General features: G+C 57.0%; 4 protein-coding genes across 4 annotated transcripts; all 4 read left to right on the forward strand.

Annotated features, from left to right (window-relative positions):
- Positions 1 to 933: 933 nt before the first annotated feature.
- JKF63_06622 (uncharacterized protein) lies at positions 934 to 4,302 on the forward strand (the record flags this gene model as incomplete). The annotated part of the gene is made up of 1 exon (XM_067902571.1): positions 934 to 4,302. One exon carries the CDS (start codon positions 934 to 936, stop codon positions 4,300 to 4,302), a length of 3,369 nt encoding a protein of 1,122 aa, XP_067757988.1.
- Positions 4,303 to 5,705: 1,403 nt separating this feature from the next.
- On the forward strand, positions 5,706 to 6,419 carry JKF63_06623 (uncharacterized protein; the record flags this gene model as incomplete). The annotated part of the gene is made up of 1 exon (XM_067902572.1): positions 5,706 to 6,419. One exon carries the CDS (start codon positions 5,706 to 5,708, stop codon positions 6,417 to 6,419), a length of 714 nt encoding a protein of 237 aa, XP_067757989.1.
- A 4,591-nt stretch (positions 6,420 to 11,010) lies between these two features.
- JKF63_06624 (uncharacterized protein) lies at positions 11,011 to 16,920 on the forward strand (the record flags this gene model as incomplete). The annotated part of the gene is made up of 1 exon (XM_067902573.1): positions 11,011 to 16,920. One exon carries the CDS (start codon positions 11,011 to 11,013, stop codon positions 16,918 to 16,920), a length of 5,910 nt encoding a protein of 1,969 aa, XP_067757990.1.
- Positions 16,921 to 18,461: 1,541 nt separating this feature from the next.
- Positions 18,462 to 21,230, forward strand: JKF63_06625 (uncharacterized protein; the record flags this gene model as incomplete). The annotated part of the gene is made up of 1 exon (XM_067902574.1): positions 18,462 to 21,230. The coding sequence occupies one exon, from the start codon at positions 18,462 to 18,464 to the stop codon at positions 21,228 to 21,230; it is 2,769 nt and encodes a 922-aa protein (XP_067757991.1).
- Between the last annotated feature and the right edge of the window lie 486 nt (positions 21,231 to 21,716).

Here is a 21,716-nt window from a genome sequence, read left to right on the forward strand (position 1 = left end):
TATACATGCATGCGTATTTTGTTTATTTGGCTCTCCCTCCTCCCCCCTGCGCCCCACTCTGGCACTTTTTTTTCCCTCTTTGATGGGCACTCACCATACACACACATACACACACATATATATAACTATATATTATGTATGTGTATATAATCTACCAAAGGATAGCACAAGCCGGCGCCAGCATTTCTTTCCGTCGATTTGTAGATAGGCGGGGTTAAACCGAGTAATCCCCTCCCCCCCCCCCCACACACACACACCAGGCAGAAACATCTTTTTTCTCCGGTACATCACCGGAGCCGAGAGAATTTTTCTAGGCTTTTTTTTCTAGGGCGAATTCCCCCGGCCCCCCCGCCCGTTCCAGCGGCGCATTGAGTGTGAGGAGCGGATTATTGGACGTTGTTTTAGCACATCTTTGTATCGCTCTCCCCCCTCGTTTCCCACTGTTTTTTTTTTTCGTGTAGAGTGCCGGGCCACTTCCAGCTGGCGGTAGTGCGACCGATCTTCCCTCTCCATCTCTGGGCCCGAACCGCTCGGGGGCTGTGCTACACCGTGCACTGCTTGACGTGCGACTTGTGCAGGCCCCACCTTGAAGATGGTGGGAAGCCATAATCGGACAGGGGGTAGCTAGTGCCATCAAGTAGAGGCACCAAAGGGCCTTTGAGTATACTTCCCTCCCTCTCTCTTTCCCCCATCTCCCAACAGTCTACGGGCACCTGAATAGCAGCAGACGCGCTTCGTTCACACGCGAAACGTGGACTTCAGAGTCCGACGCCTCCCCATCTCCGTGTGTGCACCTTTGTGTCACCCTGGCCGTCTTGCTGCCGCCCCATTGACTTGTGAGAGAAGAAGGGACTTGGGAGTCGACGGCGGACCGTTTTTTTTTTTCGTTCTAACCAAAAACGTTTCTACTCGTTGTGTGGCAGAGTCATTGCGATGGCGGACGGACGCCACTACGAAGTGCTCTGCGTCGCCAACTTCAGCACCCCCGAGGAGGTGCGCGTCGCATACAGATCGCTTGCCCTCAAGTATCACCCAGACAAGAACCTGGACGACCCCACGGCGGTGGAGCGCTTCCGCGCAGTAAGTCGCGCTTATGAGGTGCTCTCGAATGAAGAGACGAAGCAGAGATACGACCTCGCGCTGCGCGCTGCGCTGTCCAGCAGTGGCCCACACACTTCTGGCGTAGCCGTTGGTCAAGGTGGCACCAATCCGTATGCGATGAAGCCCCCTTCCATGTCAGATATCTACAGGGAGTTGTACCAACGACAGGCTGCGCGGGCGAGCACACGCAATCGCACCTCGTCGGCACCGCCCCAGAGTACACACGAGTCCTCCTCGCAATACACTAAGGAGCAGCAGGAGCACTTCCGAAAACAAGAAAGGGCGCGGCAGCAGGAGTTGCGCCGTCAGCGGGAGAAGGAGCGCAAGGAGCAGCGTGATCGAGAGCGGAGGGCGCTGCGCAAAGAGCAGGAGCGACAAAAGGAGCTGAATCAGCAGCGATGGTGTCAACACCAACAGCAGCAGGTGTACCCCCCACGCGCATCGACGCGCACCACCTCCGCGAGCGACTCCGTAATCTACGCAAGTGGAAGTAGCAGCGCATCGCCCCGCGTGCGGCGTGGGGCGTCACGCACATACACAACAGAGAGGTCGTCCAGCAACCGCAAGGTCTGTGCGTCGAAGGCGGCGGTCCCGGGAACGCCGGTGCGGCTGACGTCTGTCCGTAGCGGCGTCTCCACACCGCGAACGCCTCGGGCGGTCTGGTTCTCTACCGCGGCGGCGAAGGCAGCCGCCAGCCCGGGCTGCGCCGAGGTCGGCGCGTCTGGTTCACCTTCGCCGTCGTTCGCGTGCCGGGAAGGGGAGTCGGCAGACCCGGAAGGAGTGAGGGGCTACTCTTCGGGGCGCTGTTACACACCTCTCGCCACACCCCCCGGGAACGACACCTCTCTGGATGAAGGACTAGATCGCACCAGTAACCACGGCAGCCACGCCTGCTCAACCGTCAGAGCTGAGGGGCCAGAGGAGGCGTACTCGACGAGAGTGCCTCATTCATCTCACACGGCGAGTGCGTCACTCTCGCAGCCGGTGTCTGTCTTGTCTGGTGCCGGTGGCGCCGAGGCACAGCAGACAAAGCCAACGCAACCGAGCGCTGACGCCACGCACACAGTGTCCGATGAGCGTAGCGGCGAGGAGACTCTGACCGGTCGAGGAGGCACTCGTCAAAGTCCGTCGTCCTCTCATCGACTCGCAACGCGCAGCAGGACGGTGAATGGGAGGGGCCCTGTGCTGCCCTCGTCGACCAGCGCGACAACACCCCGCCGTTGGTTCACACCTCGCAGCTTCACGGGCTCCCACACAACAGGGGCGACGGCATCGCTGTCTTCAACCGCACCGTCTCCACGTAGGCGGTCGAGCACTCCACGTGTTGCTACCCTTTCACAGGCGACAAGGAACGGTCGCAGCCCCAGCTCGTCTGCTGGGGCAACAATGACCAGGGCAAGGGCAAGCAACTCCTTGAACAAGAACAGCAGTCTCAACAACGGCGGCAGCAGCGGCAGCGGCCCCGGTCATGCTCCTGCCATCCGCAAAGCTTCTTCCACGCCCAATTTGACCGACGCAGAGATGCTGGCCAAGAAACGGCGCGAGGCACTGGAAAAGGAGAAGGAGCGGCAGCGAGCAGCTCGACTCACTGAGGAGGGACGTCAGCTCCGTCGACTCGCTCGCGCCGCCTCTGCAGCGACCAAGAAGTCGGCAGAAAAGCCACCGTCTTTTGAGGAGCAGCTGATGTACCTCATACAGGACGAGACGAGTGAGCGGGATCAGCTGATCGAGCGAGAAGAGGAGCTCGCGCGGCGCCGCTTGCATCGCCAACACACAGCTGTGACGCTACCTGTCGTGTTGCGACACAGCCTCTCTGCACTCATGACAGAGGAGAAATTGCGGCGTAATGGTCTACTGCAGGTATGCCGGATAGAGCGAAGTTGGTATTACTTATTTTTCGATGAACGACTCGACCGCCTTTATGTGGAGGGCCGCGAGGGTCGTGACTGGCGTCAGATAGCGGAGCGCGAGGCTGCTGGCGCCTATCATGTACAGCGGGTCTGCCAGCGGCGCGCCCCTGTGCTGACAAAGGAGACATCACATTCACACAGGCTTTTTGGTAGCTCCCATCAGACGCTTCGTAGCGGTCAGGGCATGTCAGCTACAGGCGCGCGGCATCCCATGCTCGCTTCGGCTGCAGGGACGATAGCTCGCTATCACATCAACTCCCCCATCAACGACGATGCTGCCCAGTTCGAGGAGTTGTGTGACCTCGGCGTGCAGCATTCCAGGAACCATCCGCAGTTTTATCGACAGCCGCCGCCGCCGGCACAGCAGCAGCAGCAGCAGCAGCAGCAACCGGACGAGTGCTCATCGCCATTCAGTCGCTCACGCACCTCTGCGACAGCGGCTGCCATCTCCATTGGTACGCTGGGGTCCAGGAGAGATGGCGCCAGCGACAGCGACAGCGTCGGCTTTCCAGTTACAAAGAGCATGTCATCGTCCGCGCACCCGGTGTCTTCTCTTTCGGTGGCCACCCGGCTGCCTGGCAGGGACGCTTCCCCAAAAGTCTCTATGAGAGCGAGTCTGTGCGCACTTCCTGAGCTTTATGACTATTTTGCTTCTTCAGCTTTGACAGATCGCACCGTGTTCTCCGCGACCACATCCACCAATGGTGAGGCGAAGATGTCAGTGGTGGTAGCGGAGCGGCACGCACTGGCGCTCTTCAGCGAAGAGGCTCATCGCCGTAGTGCCCTTGTGACGCAGCAACACCAGGAGGAGATGTCACTGCGCCGTCGGCGTGCCGCGGCTCTACACCGTGTCTTTGCCAAAGACAAGGAAAGCGCGGTCAAGCACGCCCAACGCTGTGCTTTGATGGATGTTGCCGCGCTCAAGGCACAGCTGCGCATACTGCAGCGGAAAGTAGGAGACCACTCGTCGCCGCACGATTTCGAGAGCGACTCCAAACCGCTACCACACGTTGCCACGTCACCGCAGCGCCCTGAGACTCCCTTCGCTGGCGCTAGCGCGGTGACAGAGTCCTCTGCCAACTCTATATCATCCGACGTGGATGCCCTGACAGCGTCCAACCACAGATCGTCACTCTCCCCTCAGCCCAGGCTCACTGCTAAAGGTGCCGGGGAAGCCTGTTCGCCATCATCGATTTCGGTTGGTCCGTTTTCACCAGTGAACACCGCTACCACTGCCGTGGCGGGGCGTAGCGGCTGGACTGCGCTACTGGACTCAGATATCGAGGGATAGATACGTGCGACAGGGGAACGCTGCGGTTCGTCTCACTGGGTTGGGGACGACAGTGACGTGGCGTTCGATTTCATTTGTTTTCTTCCCCTTCACATACATACACACGCACGCACACACGCACACGCGGAGGAGGGAGGGAGGGGGGGGGAGGGGAGGCGAAAGAGATGGGAGGGGTGCGAGAGAGAGAGAAACGGAAACGGTGATGCTGAGATGCCTCGACCAATGATTGGTGCAAGGTGGTTGCCACCATTAGGATCTTCTATAGAGCTCATTCATTCGTTCCTCTTACTCCCCTTCTCCTCTCATCATCCAGTGAGGGCCGCTCCTTTCGGTACTCTGCCTTTGTTTTTTTTTTTTCACCGCTTTCTCTTGCCTGTTTTGATCAATCAAATGCACTCTCCCCTCCCCCCTCCCCTTCCATATCGACTCCCTGCCACCACTCCCTTTTTTTTTGTGTGTAGATAGAGATTCTCTCGCAGTTTCCGTGGGCCTTCTCGCCCTTTTGGGTAGTGCGTGCTCTTAAAAAAAAGTTATACTGCTTCAAGATCAATACCAAACAGTGGAACACGTGCTCTCCAGGTCAACGGCGACGCACACACACACACACACACACACTCCCACGAGAGATGGTGAGAGGTGAGGAGCCGGGAGGTGGGGAGGGGAGGGACCCGAGTTCATGAGCGCATTTTTTGTAGCACTCCCTATCGTATATGTGCGTTCAACGTATCTGCGCACCTTTTGGTTGTGTTCGCCTGGCGGAGTTCCATTGCTGTGGATGACCGGAACGGGTGGTTTGTGGGCGTCTGTGCCTGTGAGTGGAAGGGAGGGAGGGAGGCGGGGGAGGGAGGGAGAGGAAGACGCAAAGGGGAAGTCAGGGTGTGGCATCACTTTTGTCTGTCTCATTCTCCTTCACCTGTCCATCTCCCACCCCCACCAGAAAAAACCACTCCTCGCCCCAATCTGTATGGCGGAGCTTGCATGTGCGCTCTCTCTCTTCAATACCTCAGCGATCCTCTCTTGTTTTTTTTTTTTAGCTGTCTTAAGCAACAGCGCCGCTAAGCGACAACAGGATCATCTGCATATTGTGTCTGTGTCTGTGTCTGTGCGAGCTCCACACGTCACCTCTACACTTCATGCGAGCAGTCTTTGTAGATGTGTGTTTGTGCGAAGCTAAAATAGTAAAAACAAGAACAGAATACAACGAAGTTTATACACCCCACACCGTATTGCCATTATTTCCAACGGTATACCCCACGCTGTGCCTCTCTCTCTCTCCCTCGCCGGCTCTTTGTTTCTATCGAAGTGTTTTTTAAATATCTTCGCCCCCCCGCTCTTTCCTCCCCCCCTCCCCTCCCCTCCCTCCTTTCTTCTTTATTATTATTTTCTCGAAGAATACTGGAAGGATGGGTGGCAAAATATCACACGAGGAGATGAATGACTACCGCGAGGTGGTGAAGGGTCGCATCTCCGACGATGCCATCGGCTTCCTCCACACCCGCTTCATGAATGCCGCCCCATCTGGCGTGATGACCCCACTTCTATTTAAGCAGTATATCGACAGCGTGAACGTTTTCAAAGATCGTAAAGTCCGTTTGGAGCAGCGCAGGCTGCGGAAAGGCAGCATCTTCGACAAGCTAAGGTCCGGTCGCTACACACCAGAGAGTGGAGAGACAGAAAAGGCTGATGCTGAGCTCGACAAGAACGAAAAAAGAGAGGCCGGTCTGCAGGAGGATGACAGCGACTACTATCGTCACCTCTTCCGCGGTTATGACCTCAACAACGAGGGCATCATCACTTTCAAAAAGTTTCTCATTTATCACGTGGCAGTAGTGTACAGCACCGAGGATCTATTCTACGTGGTCTTCAATACATACGACGAGGACGGTGACGGCTTCCTGTCGCAGGCCGACATGAAAGCGGTCATCACGGCAGCAACCCGCTATGTAGGTGATTACGACGTCAGGGACCGCGAGGTGCGCCGTGTCATCGACGAAGAGGTGCGTCGACTTATGGGCTTTCTAGATATCCGCAAACGGGGTTACATACATATGGAGGACATGCGGCTCATTACCCAAAAGTATCCACAAGTACTGGAAAAGATGAAGTGTCTCATGTAGGAAAGGTGAAAGGGAGGCCACAGGACGTAGCACAAGAAGCCGTGCAGCTCATGGACTTGTCTACGCCGTCTTCTCGATTCACCTCCCCTCACGTCCCCCTTGTCATTATGGGGCGAGCGCTTTGATTTTTTTCTGTCTTTGATTTCACTTCTTCTGTTTCCTGCACGCACACACACACACACACACACAGACGCGCACAACTGCTGTGTAATGGGCTATGCTCATCATTTCTTTCCGATTTTCCTCTTTTGGTTTGCGTTTTTTTTCGTTTTAGAAGTAGAGCCAATTCGTTCCAGCGAATGGTGAGTGGAAAGGCTTTACTTCCACGCACCTCTCCTCCTCCTCCTCCTCCTCCTCTCTCTCTCTCCCCGCCCCCATTCCCCCATCCCCCCCCCCCTGTGTGTGTGTGTGGATGTACATATACGTCTGTGGGTGTTTGCATGGAGGTCTCTCTCTTTTTTCTTTTTTTTTTTTTTGGGGGGGGGGGGGGGGGGGCTGAATGGACGCGGCCTGTTGGCTCGTTTTTCTTTCTCCTGCGCCTCTTACTTGGCTGCGTGTTTTGTGTCTGTTCGTGTGAGGGTATTCGTCTCGTCATGTCTTTCTTTCTATCATTCCTGTCCTTCTCCACTGGTGCGCGTGCGCCATGGCGCTGGAGGTTGCCTCTTGCTCGGGTTGCTCAGGCTGGGCGAGGCACACGCGCGGTCGCACAAGCGAAGAGAGTGTCAACGATGCTGTCCTCTCTCTTGTTGTTCTCCCCTTCCCTTCGCCCTTTCTCCCCCTTCGACGTGCAGCCGGATTATACACTACAACCGCGCTCACTTTTTTTTTCCTCGTCTTCAGCTCAACGCGCTGGTGTTTGAATATGCGAAGCACCAAAAGAAGACACACACACACACAGACACGCACAAAAAAAAAGAAGGCAAGGAAAAGGACATGCTGAGAGGGGAATGGTGGTGGCAGTCGTGGGTGGTGGAGAGGCCCTTTGTCGTCTCTCAATGGGGATAGTCGCTTCTCAGCTGTCCTCGGGGCATTTCTTCTTCTTCTTCCTGCTGACGTTGGAAGATATGCAGGGAAATGATTGGCGTGTGTGTGCGCTTTTCCTTCTACGTGAGACCCAATCTTTCAGCCACGATCGTTGTCGCGCCATCTTCTCCCTCGCGCCAAGGCTCTCTGTTGTGATGGTTAGATCAGGTAGGTGGCTGAGCAGAGTTGGGAACCGTTGACACCGCTCCGGCGCTCGGTACTTGTAAGTGCTTCTTGTGAGCCCTTTGCTGTTTTTTTTTCCCTGTTTCCCACTTACATCTTCGGTGCACATGAGGAGCATCATGCATAGAGACTCTGCAGTTTGTGCGCCTGTTGGCTCCGGTACTTTACCCTCATACAGTCGTGATGTACTCACGTCTGGGGTTTTCGTCCTCATTTTGTCGGTGTTAGATGCTCTTCACCTCGAAAAAAAAAAACGTTGCGGGCTCTGCGGATACTGCGACTGCGGGCTATGAATGACCCCGTGCTGCTTGACTGCTCTTTTTTCTTTAACCCTCTACCCCTCTTCCCCTTTCTCTCTATCATTACTGGGAGCGGGGGTTCTGCTTCCTATTGCCGCTAACACAGCAGCGCGTAACAGACCACCCTTATCAGCAAGGAAGGGGTATATACAGCGAACACGCACGCACACACACGTACGCATACGCAGAAAGGAAGGCTGTATACCTCCGAGGTCATAACGAATCGCACACACATAACCCACACCCACACCACCATATCATCTACTCATAGGAAACAAAGAAGTCACACACACATACACACACACGCACACAAATTGGTTGTGTGTGTGTGTGCGTTTATATATTTTTCCAAAACAGCTGTGCAACTTTTTCCATTCCCCCCTTCCCCTCCCCCCTGTGCGCCTTTTGCACGGGTTCCGTGTGCGTGTGTGGACATCGCCACAGACCATTTTTTGCTTTTTTTTTGAGGTACTACAGTTGCTGTTGGCTGGTGTAGAGTTGTTAATCCTTTACAGGTCGGCCCCATCTTTCTCCACCCTTCTGTCTGTCTGTCTGTTTGCGCGCGTTTTTTTTTGTTTCGGCAAGGGAGAGACTTCCTTCTCTCTCTCTCTCTCTCCTCACGCACACACGTCACGCACACACACTGTTCTCTACTCCACTCTGTTCTCTACTCCACTCTGTTTTCTACTTTGATCTGTTTTCTTTCTCTTCCACCCCCCCACTTTTTGGTAGTGCGTTTTCTCCGTAATCGGAGCCGCTTTTTTTTTTTGTACCAGTTTCTTTCCCTCCTATTTTTGCTGCGTGCGTGCTGGACGGGCTTCTTCTTGTACGCACGAGGCCTCACTCTTCCCTCTACCCCCCTCCCCCCTCCCCCTCTCACACACACTTTAGTGTCGCTGTGGTTTGTTTGTTTCTTCTTTTGTGTGATTGTGTGTCTCCTGGTGTGACTTCCTTGCACCAGGTCCTGGGTGCCAACAGTCGAATCTTGGGTTTTTGTGTTTTCGATCTCCCCCCCTTTTTTTATTTGCTCTCCCCTTCCCCCCCCCCTCCCGCCCTTCTCCCTACAACCAAGGCGGACGAGGCGGTAGGCAGGCAGGCAGCCAGCCACAAGGGGAAAAAAAGAAAATAAATACAGATGTTTGTGTATATATGCATATAGTATACGTGTACATATATATAATATATATATATATATATAGGGGGGTATCCTTGGGGAACAAAGACACACGTGATTCTCAATTTAGAAGGGGTGAGGGAGGGAGAGTACGCGCGGCTAGTATCAGGCATTTGAAACGAAGCGGTAATCTCCACGCAAGGGAAAAAGCCTGACAGTAACCGGAGTCATACCCGAGGGGAGCCAAAGTTTTGAGAGGGGTGATCCAGTATTTAGCGGGGTGTGGAGTTCCAGAACAAAGTGGATTCACTGAGATCTTCAAGCAACTTCCCCTTTGGTTGCCACCTGGTCCAGACCACCCTGGTGGGACTGAGGGAGAAAAACGTGAGACTTAACGCCCATCCAACTCTATAAAACCCCCTTTTTTTACTTCCTACTGCATTTCATTTTCTTTTTTCACTTCATTCTGCTTGCATATCACGGTGTAACGAGCGGTTGATTCATCGCTGCACAGGCTGCTTCCTCCACCCCTCCCTCCTCTCCCCTCCCCTCCTCTCCCTTCCCCTCCCCTCCCCTCCCCTCCCCCCTTTTCTTTCTCTACGCCTTTTTCTCTTCTCGCGTTTTCACCCGAAACACCGTATTCATTTTCTCGCTTAGTGTGCTGGGCTTCTCCCTCTCTTTCTTCTCTCTCTCTGTGTGTCTGCCTTTGTTGTTATATCAGCCACCACCACCACCACCACCACCACCACCACCACTACTACTACAGGCGAGCTTACGCCTCCTTCCCTGCCATCTATCCATCCATACCCCCCCCCTCTCTCTCTCTCTCCTTCTCCCTCCTCCCTTTCTTCCTCCCCGTGGCGTTTGGTCCATTTTTAGATCGCCCCTTCCTCTGCTTTCTCAAGTACAGGTTTGGTCGGTGTCTATCTCACGTTTTTTTCCCGCTCGGTTCACGCGTGTCGGTTTCCCATCATTGTGCACCTCTGATCTGTTGCACCCCCCTTTTCAATCCCCACTGTAGAGCCCCCCTCCCCCCCCAAAAAAAAACAAAAGCCGTGTATATCGTTCTTCTCTCCCCCCTTTCTCAGTGCTTGACATACACTCAATTTCTACTTTGCGCCGTTCCCTTTTTTTTTGTCTGCTTTTGGGTTTCTTTTTTTTTTAAATTGTTCCCGGTGTGTTTTCTTGATTGTCACTGCTATTCCTCTTTTTGCTGTTGCTTGTGTGGTGAGGTTGAGTGTCTCTCTCTTTCTCCCTTCTCTGTTCTCGCTTCTTTTTTCTACGGTTTTGACAGGGGTTGGTCTCCCCCCCTGCTCTCTTTGTGTGCGTGTGTGAGAGTGAGTGAGTGTGCCTCCCCCCCTCTCTCCCCTTCCGTTTCTCTCTGCCATTTGTTTTTAGGTTTCCTGGTGTCCGTCCATATTTTCACATCCATCCACATTGTTTATTGACCCACTCCCTCTCCCCCCTTTTTTGTCCTCTTGAGTTTGGCGTTCTGTGCACGTGCGTCACCGTCGAGTGTCACACGAGTGGTTCTCCCACGAGTGGCCCCCCCTTCCCTTCCCCTCCCTTGCGTATTTCGCTCGTCCTTGTTCAAGTTCGCTGGATTGTGTAAGTCCCTGACTTCTCTCCCCCCTCCCCTTCCCTTTTTTTCACACACACCATACCACAAAGTGTAGTGTCAGGCCCCCCCCCCCTTCCTCCCATCCAGATCTGTGGCAGCAGAGAGTGGTGGTGGTGATATCGGATTGACGAGGAGGAAAAGGGGGATATATTTATATAGTAATCCCATAAAAAAAGGTCACATTGGCTTTAAATCACACGCCCGAGTCATTGGTGTGCACTGTCGCGTGAGTGGTGCACTGCACTCTGCAGTGCTGTGGGCGCGAAGTGTTCTTACCCATACACGCTTTCCTTTTTTTTTCTTTCTCTCTGACACAGCTCCCATCAGACAGGTGGATCCGCTTCTTCACTTATGTGTGATAAGGAAACTGACGGCGCCCTTAGCAGCAGCGGTGGCTCGGCGCCAGCAGTGACGTCTGCTGCCGTTGCTGGCTGTGATGCTGCCATACCAGCTCTGCGGCAAAGCGTCGACGCAGGGATAAGCTCTGAAAGCGCACCTGTCTTCTTGAGTCGCAGTCTTGGCAGCGGCAGCGGTAGCCTGGAGGTGACGCACTCTCCTGAGTCCCAGAGTAGTGGGGGCGGTTGTAAAAAAGGCCGCCTGTGGCGACCGCGCTCGTTTCTCAACGCTCCAGCAGCGACGGCTGCGGTCTCACCAGACACGACTCGTGATTTGTGTGATCCACTTTTCCGTCATGGTGATTCCGCCGTATCTCTGCGCAGTGACGGCGAATTCACAGCAACGCTCCCGCACACCTGCGAGAGCTTGCTGCTGTCTCCACCGACGCAAGGGGAACGTCCCCATCGGCACGAGGATGATGCCCTCAGCACAGGAAACCTTGACAACACCGGGGGCATCTACTCATCCACACCAACGCGGTGCTTCATTAGCAAGCGGCCGCCCCCGGTTGATTCGTATGTACCTCCATCACGATGTCAGCGCAGTGCTTTGATGCCATCGACTAGAAGCGATTGTGGTCACACTCCCGGCACGCGGCGGACAGCCTCATGTGATATCCGGAGTGCAGGGAGCGGTGGAGGCTCTAAGAGCTCGCTTGCGCCCATCACTGGGGGTAGTTCACAGAACAGCAGCAGCAGCAGCGGCACCGAGCCTCAATCTGATGTACAGCCTTCCATGCAGTCCGCATCCCAGCCAATGAACGCCGCACATGCCAGATCAGGTGACGAACCGCACGGTGGCGGTAGTGCGCATTCGTCGACTTGCCAGCGCCACTCGGTCGTCGATTCGGATACCTCGCACGCACCAGACGCCAGCGACGAGAATCTCCCCACTGTAGGCTCCTCAGCGCGCACCAGTCTCGGTGCGGCACAGCCGCCCTCTGTGACACTGCTTCCCTTGCACGCACCACCATCCGAGAATGGCACTGCTCGTAATGACAGTATGTTGTCAGGGGACATCGACAACTCCAACGCCGTCACTTCATCAACCAAGAAGCGAAAAAAAAAGAAGACCAATAAAAAAAAAGCGGATGTCAGCGCCCTCGAGGTGGGTAGTGGCCTACCGCCCGCGAGGTGTGTAGGTGCTGTGACTGGCACTGGGGCGCTGAACACGGCCACCAGCACCGTAAACAACAACGTGCCCGTCACTGAGTCTTCACCACCACCGCCCATCTCGTTGATGCCCAAGGGCGGCGGCAGCCCTGGCAGTGCGGTATCAGGCATAATCATGGGTGTTGGTACAAGCCAGGGAAACGATAGCGGCGTTAGGGGTGCGGCGCTTTACTGCGGTTTCCAAGAACAGCCACAAGAGCAGCAACTTTTTCGCCAGCAACAACTCATCCGAGCAGGAGGTCCGTATGCCACAATGGACGATTGCATGCGAGGTGTCACCTTGGGTGGCGATAGTGCCGGCGCCCTGGGCACGATGGGCTATCCGAGGAGTGGTAGAGGCGCTGGTACTGAGGGCGAGAATGTAGACTACACGGGTGCCGGCATGCCAACTTGTGGTCAAGGGGGATCGTCATTGATGATGCCAATATCTACGATGGCACCCGACTACCAACAGCAGCAGTACAACTGCCGCAATGGCGGCGATTTGTGTGGCATATACGACTACTGTCCTCGCGGAATGGGTGATTGCCGAAGAGCAGCAGGCGCTGTTCTGTCATCTTCGCATACGCCCATTGACCATCAGGGTGTGGCGGGAAGTATCCAGGAAGGCCAGAACCAGCAGCGGCACTCTCAGCAGCCGCAGCTGCAGCCGCAACCACCTTACCCCAATCTACCTCAACCGCCGCCTATAGGCGGCGGGGGGAGTGCTGGTGCTACCTCTTATCAAGAAAACGCTGTATACAGCCGCCACGGGCCAGCGCCCTCAAGTGGTGGTGTCGACTGTGTCCTGCAATACTCTTCGCCACCGCAGCATCAGCAGCAGCAACCATACTACTATCAGAACGTGGGCCATAACCATCAGACACACTTTTACGGAGGGATTCCCTCCGCCACCAACGGCGGCGATGCGAGGGCGGTTCAAGGGAGACTGACGATGGTGACAGGCGAGGGGGGCGGTGGCCTTGAAAGCGGTGGTCGCGGTGACTACGCCAGTGGCTCGTACACGCACGGCCAAGGTAACCGCGCCCCCAAGCCATACAAAGGAGGGGATCTCCATGGTAGAGTCCAGGCGCACGTGCCCATGGAGGGCACCGAGCCGCCGCCTCCGCAACTCCACCGCAACGTCGGTTTTCAATCTAGGATTTCGGCGCCGAGCTCGTCTGGCATGTTGTACTATCCACCAGATTGCACCGCACCGGCATCCACGACAGTAACTGCTGCTGCTGTCCCCAACAGCAGCAGCGCCCACAACAGCTATTTGAGCAGTGGTAGCCGTGGAGGTGTTCTGAGAGCGATGACGACGAGGGACAACGGCACGGCGTTGGATGGCGTGGCAAAGTCGCCGAGAGAGGAGGGGGCGGCGGCAGACGCGGCCCTGCCCCCGCTTTTCCAGTTCACATCTGAGGTGAGTCCGCGCCTCTGTCGCCTAATTGAGCGCGAAGTGCTTGCCTACTTGACGCCGTCGCTGGCGTGCCTGCAGCGCCGCCGCAGCCAGCTGCAGACTCTGGCCGGTTACATCACTGCTGCGCTGCGCTACGCTGGTTCGCAGACCGGTCATGAATATGGTGACATCTCCTATTACATCTTCGGCAGTGTGAACATGCGCACGGTGCTGCCCGACGGCGACAACGACGTCACCGTGGAGGTAGAGGGCTTGCTAGCGAGGGAGTCGACGCTAACACCACCGCCTTCACCTTCGCTTTCGCCTCCGCAACCGTCGTCGTCGACCTCGCCCAGTGGTGGTGGCTGCGACGGCTGCGACGGCAGCCTCGATGCCCCTGTAAAACCGGTCATGTTCCCGGTGACGACTGACAGCAGTACTGGCAGCGTTGATGGGACAATGCAGCTTACCACCACCGCCGATGGCTGCCCGCGTCTTGCGGCTCCAGCGGTGCTGAGCATCGCATCTGGCGAAGTGCTTGGCCGCGTGCGGGACTACCTGCGCATCGCCAAGACACCTGTTTTCGTAGACTCTTTGGTGATGGCGGAGGTGCGTGTGTTGAAGCTGGCGATGGAGGGATGCAACTACGACATCACCATTGGGCAGTTTGGAGGTGTCAACTGTGTTCGCTTCTTGCACGAGATGGACGCGGCTATTGGGGGCCAACATCTGCTTAAGCGCACACTGCTGTTACTGAAGGCATGGTGTAGCTACGAGGCCCACATACTGGGCGGGCAGGCCGGCTATATCGGCTCCTACGCCGCGACGGTGATGCTGATCTCGATGCTGAACACGGTAGAATTCCTTGAGGACATCGGTGAAGAGCACACCAGCGGTGCTGATGATCACAAGGCGGCGACGGCAGCTACCACGTTGGGATCCCTGACAAGCGGCCACAGCGTGGCGCATGACGAGGAGCAGCTTGTGCTGCGCAACCCTGTGTCTTCATCCAAGGGACCGGAAGCTGGATCGGCTGAGGCCACTCCCACAAAAGGAGTCCAGGCGGACCACGAAAAAGAAGGAGTCCGAGTGACCACCTGCCGCGGTGGCGGTCGCCCCGACTGTGATTCGTCTGGGCGACAGGAACCGTCACAATTTTGCACGGCGCCTCACAGCGCTGCGGCCTCTCCTGCGGCCTCATCGCGTTCCTTGTCGCCGCTGACGCTGTTCGCGCGCTTTTTGAAATTCTACGCGTATTTTGACTTTGACCACTATTGTGTGACGGCCTTCGGGCCCCTGCCGCTGCATAAAATCAGCTCAACCCCTCTGGACCTGAGCTACCTCGAAGTGGATGCTGCACACAGCAAGACGCTGGATGGTGTTGCGGCGTCGAACCGCGCGGCGACAGACTTGGCTTTTCTCGGTTTGACACCAGAGGGGGAGGCTGCGATTGGCCATCTCGTGCGCCGTCGTCAGCAGCCGCTGCTCACTGTCAGCGGCGTGAAACACTTATTGGACGAAATGAATCGATCGCGGCTTGCTGAGCGCCAGGCACGGCACGAGGGGCGCCAGGCACAATCAAAGAATGGCACCGATCCTCAACGGAATGCCTCAGATCATCGAGGCACAGGAAATTCGGTTCCGGTGCAGTTAAATCGCGCAGGGTGCGCTGCCGAGGATGCTGGACTCATGTGCCCGTCGTGCAACACAGCCGTGTTCCCTGTTCGTGACATGAACGTTCTGGATCCACTGCGGTGGAGCAGCAACATGCTCCGTGGGGTGTGTCGCAACCATCTCCAGCGTATCAAGCGTGCATTTCTGGAGGGGCTGCGGCTTTTGGACATGGCGTCGGAGGTGCTCAGTGAGGACGTGGCGCCTACGGATGTGCTTAGTGTTGGCACATCAGGGAGCGCGGCCCGCACCACCACTGGTACTACTGGTGGTGGTACGACTGAACGCAGAGGCGCCGGCGCTGCCTTCGCGAAGGTTGCCGCGTCTCCGATGTCGCAGTTGTCTGCCATCAGCGGCGCGAGCAGCAGCAGCCCCAGCTGGTCGGACAGCGCGGCTAACGGAGGTACCGGCCAAGCACGCGGGCAGCAGCGTGTGGTGGGCGATGTCTCAACGTATGGCACACCCACGGGCGCCACGGAGAATAGGGGCGGTGGTGACGGGGCACAGCGGTGCCCTGGCTACCCTGCACCGCACTCGCAATGCACACAACGTGAGGTTACTGTTTTGAGGATGTTGTTCCCACGGACTATCGATGTTTTTCGCAAGCACGGTTACTTTAACTGCGCATGGAATCAGGAGGGGACGAGTGCAGCAGCACTGACGGGGGTGCCGCAGTGCCCTACTTGCACAAAGCCTTCCCTGCTATGCGCCCCGGCCATACATCGCATGTGCCAGCCTCAGCTTATCTTCCGAGCCCCCAGCACTGGCGGTTCCAGCAGCACTACGGTCACTGGGGCAACGCAGTCGAAGCAGCCGCAGTCTACAAGCGAGAAGGCGGCTCTTTCGCCAACCTCCGCGGGTTCGCAGTGGCAGCCACCATCAGCCGTGTCGCCAACGCAGAGCAAGGCTCATCAAGGGTTGGGGGGGCGGCGTGGGAACATGGCGACAGTGGAGCAGGTTGTGAGTCGACTGGAAGAGGTGTTCGCTAGTCAGGATGCCAGCGAGGCAGCCCGTTACGATGGCCCACTCGGGGAGGCGGTACTGCCTGCGACAGAGCAGCCCCTGGGACTCCACAGTGCAGGGGGTGGGGTGACCAGTTCACAGCCACCGCCGCCGCCGCCGTCCCCGCCCCCCGGCTCCTTGTTTCAGGGGAGCACCTACGGTCCGGGTGCGGTGGAGGGCATCATGCCTCGCCGCCCACACCAGATGTACGGCCCTGGCGGCGGCGGCGGATACGTTGTCACCTACCCGGGGATGACTCTTTCACCTGCCACACCCGAGGAGGAGTACTACGCTATGCACGGTGGTGCTACTTCAGGGGGTGGCGTTAGTGGCGCTGGCAGCTCCTGTGGGTACGGCCCCTCAGCTGGCCATCACGGCAATCCACACATGGTGCCGCTGCCTCAACAACAACAGCAGCATTACCCCCAACAGGCGTACGTGCGTGTCGGACCCATGTCATCACTGGGGATGCAAGGCGGCTACAACACGACCAATGGAGATGTTGCCGGCAACTCGTGTCAACAGGCCTACCCGACGAGTTATATGACATCGATGCCAATGGAAAGCGGAGGGCATCTTGCATATAGGAGCCACAACTATGCTCGTGCTGTGCGTCACCAACAGCACCAGCAGCCATAGCAGTAATGTCGCCGGCGCTGCAGCGATGATACTGGCGCTGTCGGTACAAGGTGAATCCTTCTTCTGACGACGAGAGTGGCAGCAGGCGCAGCAGCAAGTGTCTCCAGTGCACAATCACTGCTGATGCAGCGATGGTAGATGCTTGTGAAGGGTGTGTTGAGGGTGGCGCAGAGGCGGGTGTGGATCTTCGGTGCGCGTGTGCGTGTGTGTGCGCGTGTGTGTGCGCGTGTGTGTGTGTGTGTGTGTGTGTGTGTGTGTGTGTGTGTGTGTGTGTGTGCTGAAGGGACCACAGAGGATGGGAACAGCAAAGAAGGTATGGATACGTGAAGGAGGAGGGGAAGGAGGGAGGGGGAGGGGGGCATAGACGCGCATGCATTCTCTGTACATCTGAACCAAATAGTAGGGCGCGTATATCCATGCAGACACACACACACACACACACACACACACACGCACTTTTGGGGTTGTGCTTTCCTTTGGATTCGCGCTGTCGTCGTGCCGGATTGCAGCACACGTGCCACCTCTTTCCTGCAGTAGAGAGGGGTGTGTGTGTGTGTGGGTGTTGGCCCACTTTTTGCTGTAGTGTTTTTTAAATATTTACCTTCTACTCAGTTGTGTAGGACATGTGAAGACTCGATAGAGGTTGCGGCAGTGGCGCCATTAGTTGATTGTGGTATCGACAATTTGAGGGGTCTGTTCGTTTTACAGGAAGCATCGTATATTTTTATTTGTGTTTGTCCGCAACAAGTGAAAACGACATCCGACAGTGCACGAAAGAAAACAAACACACACACACACACACACACACACACTTTTTTCTTTCGTCTATCAATGCGTATTATTACGCACCTATGCGGTCCCCACCACACAATCCAAGTAGGTAGAAGAAGGCCTGGTCGTGTGCATCTGTCCCACTTCTCTGCCCCAACTAGGCGGGCGGTGTGTGTGTGTGTGGTGTGTCACATTCGCACACACCGATAAAAATATTAGATGTGCTGCTGTGGATATTTGCTGCCGGTGAGGAAAGTGTTTCTTTCCAGCATAGGAGCACAGGAACACAAAGGGAAGTCACCCACATACAAATGTACGCCACTACAGCCACCAATGGCAGCCGTGCAGGTGATATTGGAGGTTTCCCTTCCAGACTCTTCCGATCCCCCCTTCACCCCTTCACCCCTTCCCCCCCCCTGCTCCCTGCTCTCTGGGGCTTCGGGGTTTTGCTTTTTGCATACGCGCACCCATGCGCACACAGGTTTTGTGACATCCTAGCTGGAAAAGGGGGGAAACAAAGGCAAGACCACCCGCGTATCCCCCACTCTTTTTTTTTTCTCTTTCTCGACGTGAGTGCATTCATCCGTGTCACGTCGAGAGGCGCACACACACACACACACACACACACACGCATACAGGAACGAGCACACTCGCCTTGTCACGCAGAAAACAATCTGCGTCGACTGTACTCCCCCCTTCTCGAAAAAAAAAGCGAGGGCCAGTGAGGGATTTGATTTCTTTCATTTTATCGTTTTCTTTTTCTTTCTGGGATGCCGGAGACCGAAGAAGAGCGGCAGCTGCGGAGGGAGAAGAAGAAGCGGGAGGCGGCTCGAAAGGCAGCGGAGGCGGAGCGGATGTCTGGGGCAAATATCACAGAGGCGGTTCCACCTCCAAGAGATCCAGCAAACACCGCGGCCACTATGGGTCGTACCCCTGCTGACAATCCAGAGGCGACCGTCTCCGCCGGTGATGCGCACGTTACGCGAAAGGAGACAGAGGAGGAGCGGCGAATCCGGAAGGAAAAGAAGCGCGCACAGCGAGAGGCGCGTCGGGAACAGGAGGCTGCCGCAGCGGCAACCGCTGGCGTCTCGCCTTCCATGACCGATTCGACCACTCCGAAAGCAAAACCGTCGAGGGAAGAGCGCCGTGCAGCCAGAGAGAGAGAGCGCCAGATCAGTGCGAACATGGGCGGCGATGTCGATGGGGGGCAGTACGTCAAAAAGAACGCCGAGCGCGGGTCAGATGCCGCACTGCTGCATGCCATCGAGGAGGAAAACAGGGCGGTCATGACACAAAGCGCTACGAGCAGCCGTAATTTTGCCGAATCGGAGCTCAAGCGTGCAGAGGAGGAGCACGAGCAGAAGAAGCGGGCGTCAGCTGGGCAGCGCGCTGAGCGGAGGCGTGCGGAGAAGGAAGAGCGTCACCGTCTTCGTAATGCTGATGCTGCGGGGAAAGGGCAGGGGAACACTGAAGAGAGGCTCGGTGGGTCGGCGGCAGGAGCGGCCTCTGAGAAGATGAGATCCAACTCGGAGATCGCCTTCGACTCGAGTGGTCTCCAACGGCAGGCGTATCGTTTGCAGTTCCAGAGGGATCTAGCGCGTGCCATGGCTCTGCGCCGCATGGTAGACTTCGATAGCAGCAGCGGTGTCGTGCTCGATCTCGCACCGCAGACCGCATACGATCTGTATATTCGCGATTTTGGCCAGAGTGGGCGCGAGCAGGCTGGCGTGCAGGCACCACCGGAGGAGGAGCGGCTAGACGCGGGCACTCAGGCGGAACGGGGGAAGCTCCGGGCACGCGGGGCACAGGCACCGGATGATCTTGGTCTCTGTCCGGAGGAGGAGTCGGAACGGCAGTTTTTTCAGTTGCGGCGCAACTCGATGCTACGTGGCGGCGCTGCGGCTGGCACTGGTGCGAGGTACGCTGACGGAGGTGGTGACAGGGGGGGCGATGGCGAGGGGGGCGGCGGGGGGGTGGCTGGCAAGGCGGCTGAGGATGCCGTCAGTAAAAAGAAGACACGATCAGTAGACGCGTCATTGCTGGAGCGCTTCCTCACCAGGACACTTCCAGTGATGAGCGCGGTGCTGGATGAGAACAACGCGACAGCGTCGGGTGCCGCCGCCGCAGCCTCGGCTGCGGCGGGGGACAGCCCCAAAACGAGGGCGTCGACAGCATTCTCGTCTTCGTACATCACCTTCTGCTGGCATGGAACGCGCAACCGTCCAGTTGTGCAGGTGCTACTGAACCCCTCCAACCCCCGCCAGATATTTGCTCTGCACGGTGCCGCCGTTGAGACTGGGCCGTCCCAGACGCTCGACACTTTTCTCTCTGTGCTGCTGTTATGGAGCGTCCACGACGCCGCCGCACCGGAGCGTGTGCTCACCTCCTTTTCTCCCATCACGTGTATGTGTATCAGCCCCTCTCGCCCCTACCTTCTCTACGGTGGCACTGCAGAGGGCAACGTGTGCGTCTGGAACCTTCGCGAGCCAGACCGACTGCACCTCGCTGCAGGGCGCTACGGGTCAGTGATATTTTGTCTGCCTTCCTACACTACAGGCTGGCAGGTTGGTGGCCACACGGCCCCAGTGCGGCAGGTTCGCGTTGCGGGGTACAATAGTCCATCATCCGCGACTCGAAAGGAGGAGCAGTACGAGCAGCTCGTCTCGATGGATGACACTGGCCTAATGTGCTACTGGGCACTGAGAGAGAAGCACGACCCATTCGAGATGAGCGGTGGTAGCCCCGCCACCGCCGCTGTGTCCGGCTTCAGTCTGCAAGACACCGATTATGGTCTACACCCCGGCAGTGGTGTGAGCTTGCACCTCGTCAAGGGCTCAACGGCTGCAGCGGCCGTCACGAGCTCCGCGGTGCGACAACAAGACGAGGACAGCCACTCTGCTGTGATTTATAGCGCTGGCCTCGCGGGCGGCTTTGACTTCTTACCCTCTGACAGCTCTCAGTGCGTGCTGACCGCCCCGCAGGGCATCGTGCGGTGCACTCGTTTTGGTGGAACCCCGTCGCCGTCTCTCTACGGCCCCTTCGGCAGAAGCGGCAGTTTGCCGTACGCCGTGTCGTCGAGAGAAGGCCATGGCTGCGTAAAGGTGGTAGCGGTGCCGTGCTGTGTCCAGTACAACATCGTGGACCCGCGGTGGTTTGTGGCGGGCTACGAGGACGGCACCGTTCGGCTCTACCTCCAGCACACGGCAACGCCACAGGTAACAGTGGAGGTGTGCGACCATCCTATTGTGGCAGTCCGTTGCAGCGGCTCTATACCGTGGGTGGTGTGGGCACTGGACGAGAGCGGGCAGTTGCACTTGATCGACTTTGCGTACCACCGCCGACAGGAACCGCGCCTTTCGCACACGCTGACGCAGCCAGACACTGGCCGGTGCACCTGCATAGATTTATCATCCAAGGACGAGAAGGCAGATCAGAACTTTCTCGTCGCGGGGTTTGAGAATGGCTCGTTCCAGGTGCACACCGTTGGTGTCGAGAAGCTGCGCGTGGCCAACTCGGAGCGGGACGAAAAGTGGATCTGAGGGCGCCACCCCACGTTTGTTTGTGTGTGTCCACAAGTAGGCGTACGAGAGTGATGATGGTGCTCTCTCTCTTTTTCTTTTCTGCCCCCCTTCCCTATCCCCCTCTTCGTTGTAGCGGAGATGTACACACTAGAGGTGTGTGTGTGTGCGCGTGCGTGCGGGGGGAGGGGGAGGGGGAGGAGGGGGGCGGGGGATCACTCTATAAATGCCGCTGATGAATGGAAGAGAGTGAGGTGTTCTGCGTGTGCGCGTAGACGTAAGCCTGCTGTTGTCGGGGGGGGGGGTGCGCACTCGATGAGTGCGTGGGCTGCGCGCTTTTCTTGTCTTTCGTGTCTCCGTTTGCAGGTTTCTCTATCACCTTTGTATTTATGCACATATGTCTACGAGCGCGTGTGTTTACACTTTTGTTATGCGCGCCAGGGACTGTTGGGAGTATGACGATTGTCCTCACCCGCCGTTTTCTGGAGAGGGGGTGGGGGCCGGGAG

The sequence above is a fragment of the Porcisia hertigi genome, chromosome 18 (genome assembly GCF_017918235.1).
Source record: "Porcisia hertigi strain C119 chromosome 18, whole genome shotgun sequence".
Lineage (NCBI taxonomy): Eukaryota > Euglenozoa > Kinetoplastea > Trypanosomatida > Trypanosomatidae > Porcisia > Porcisia hertigi.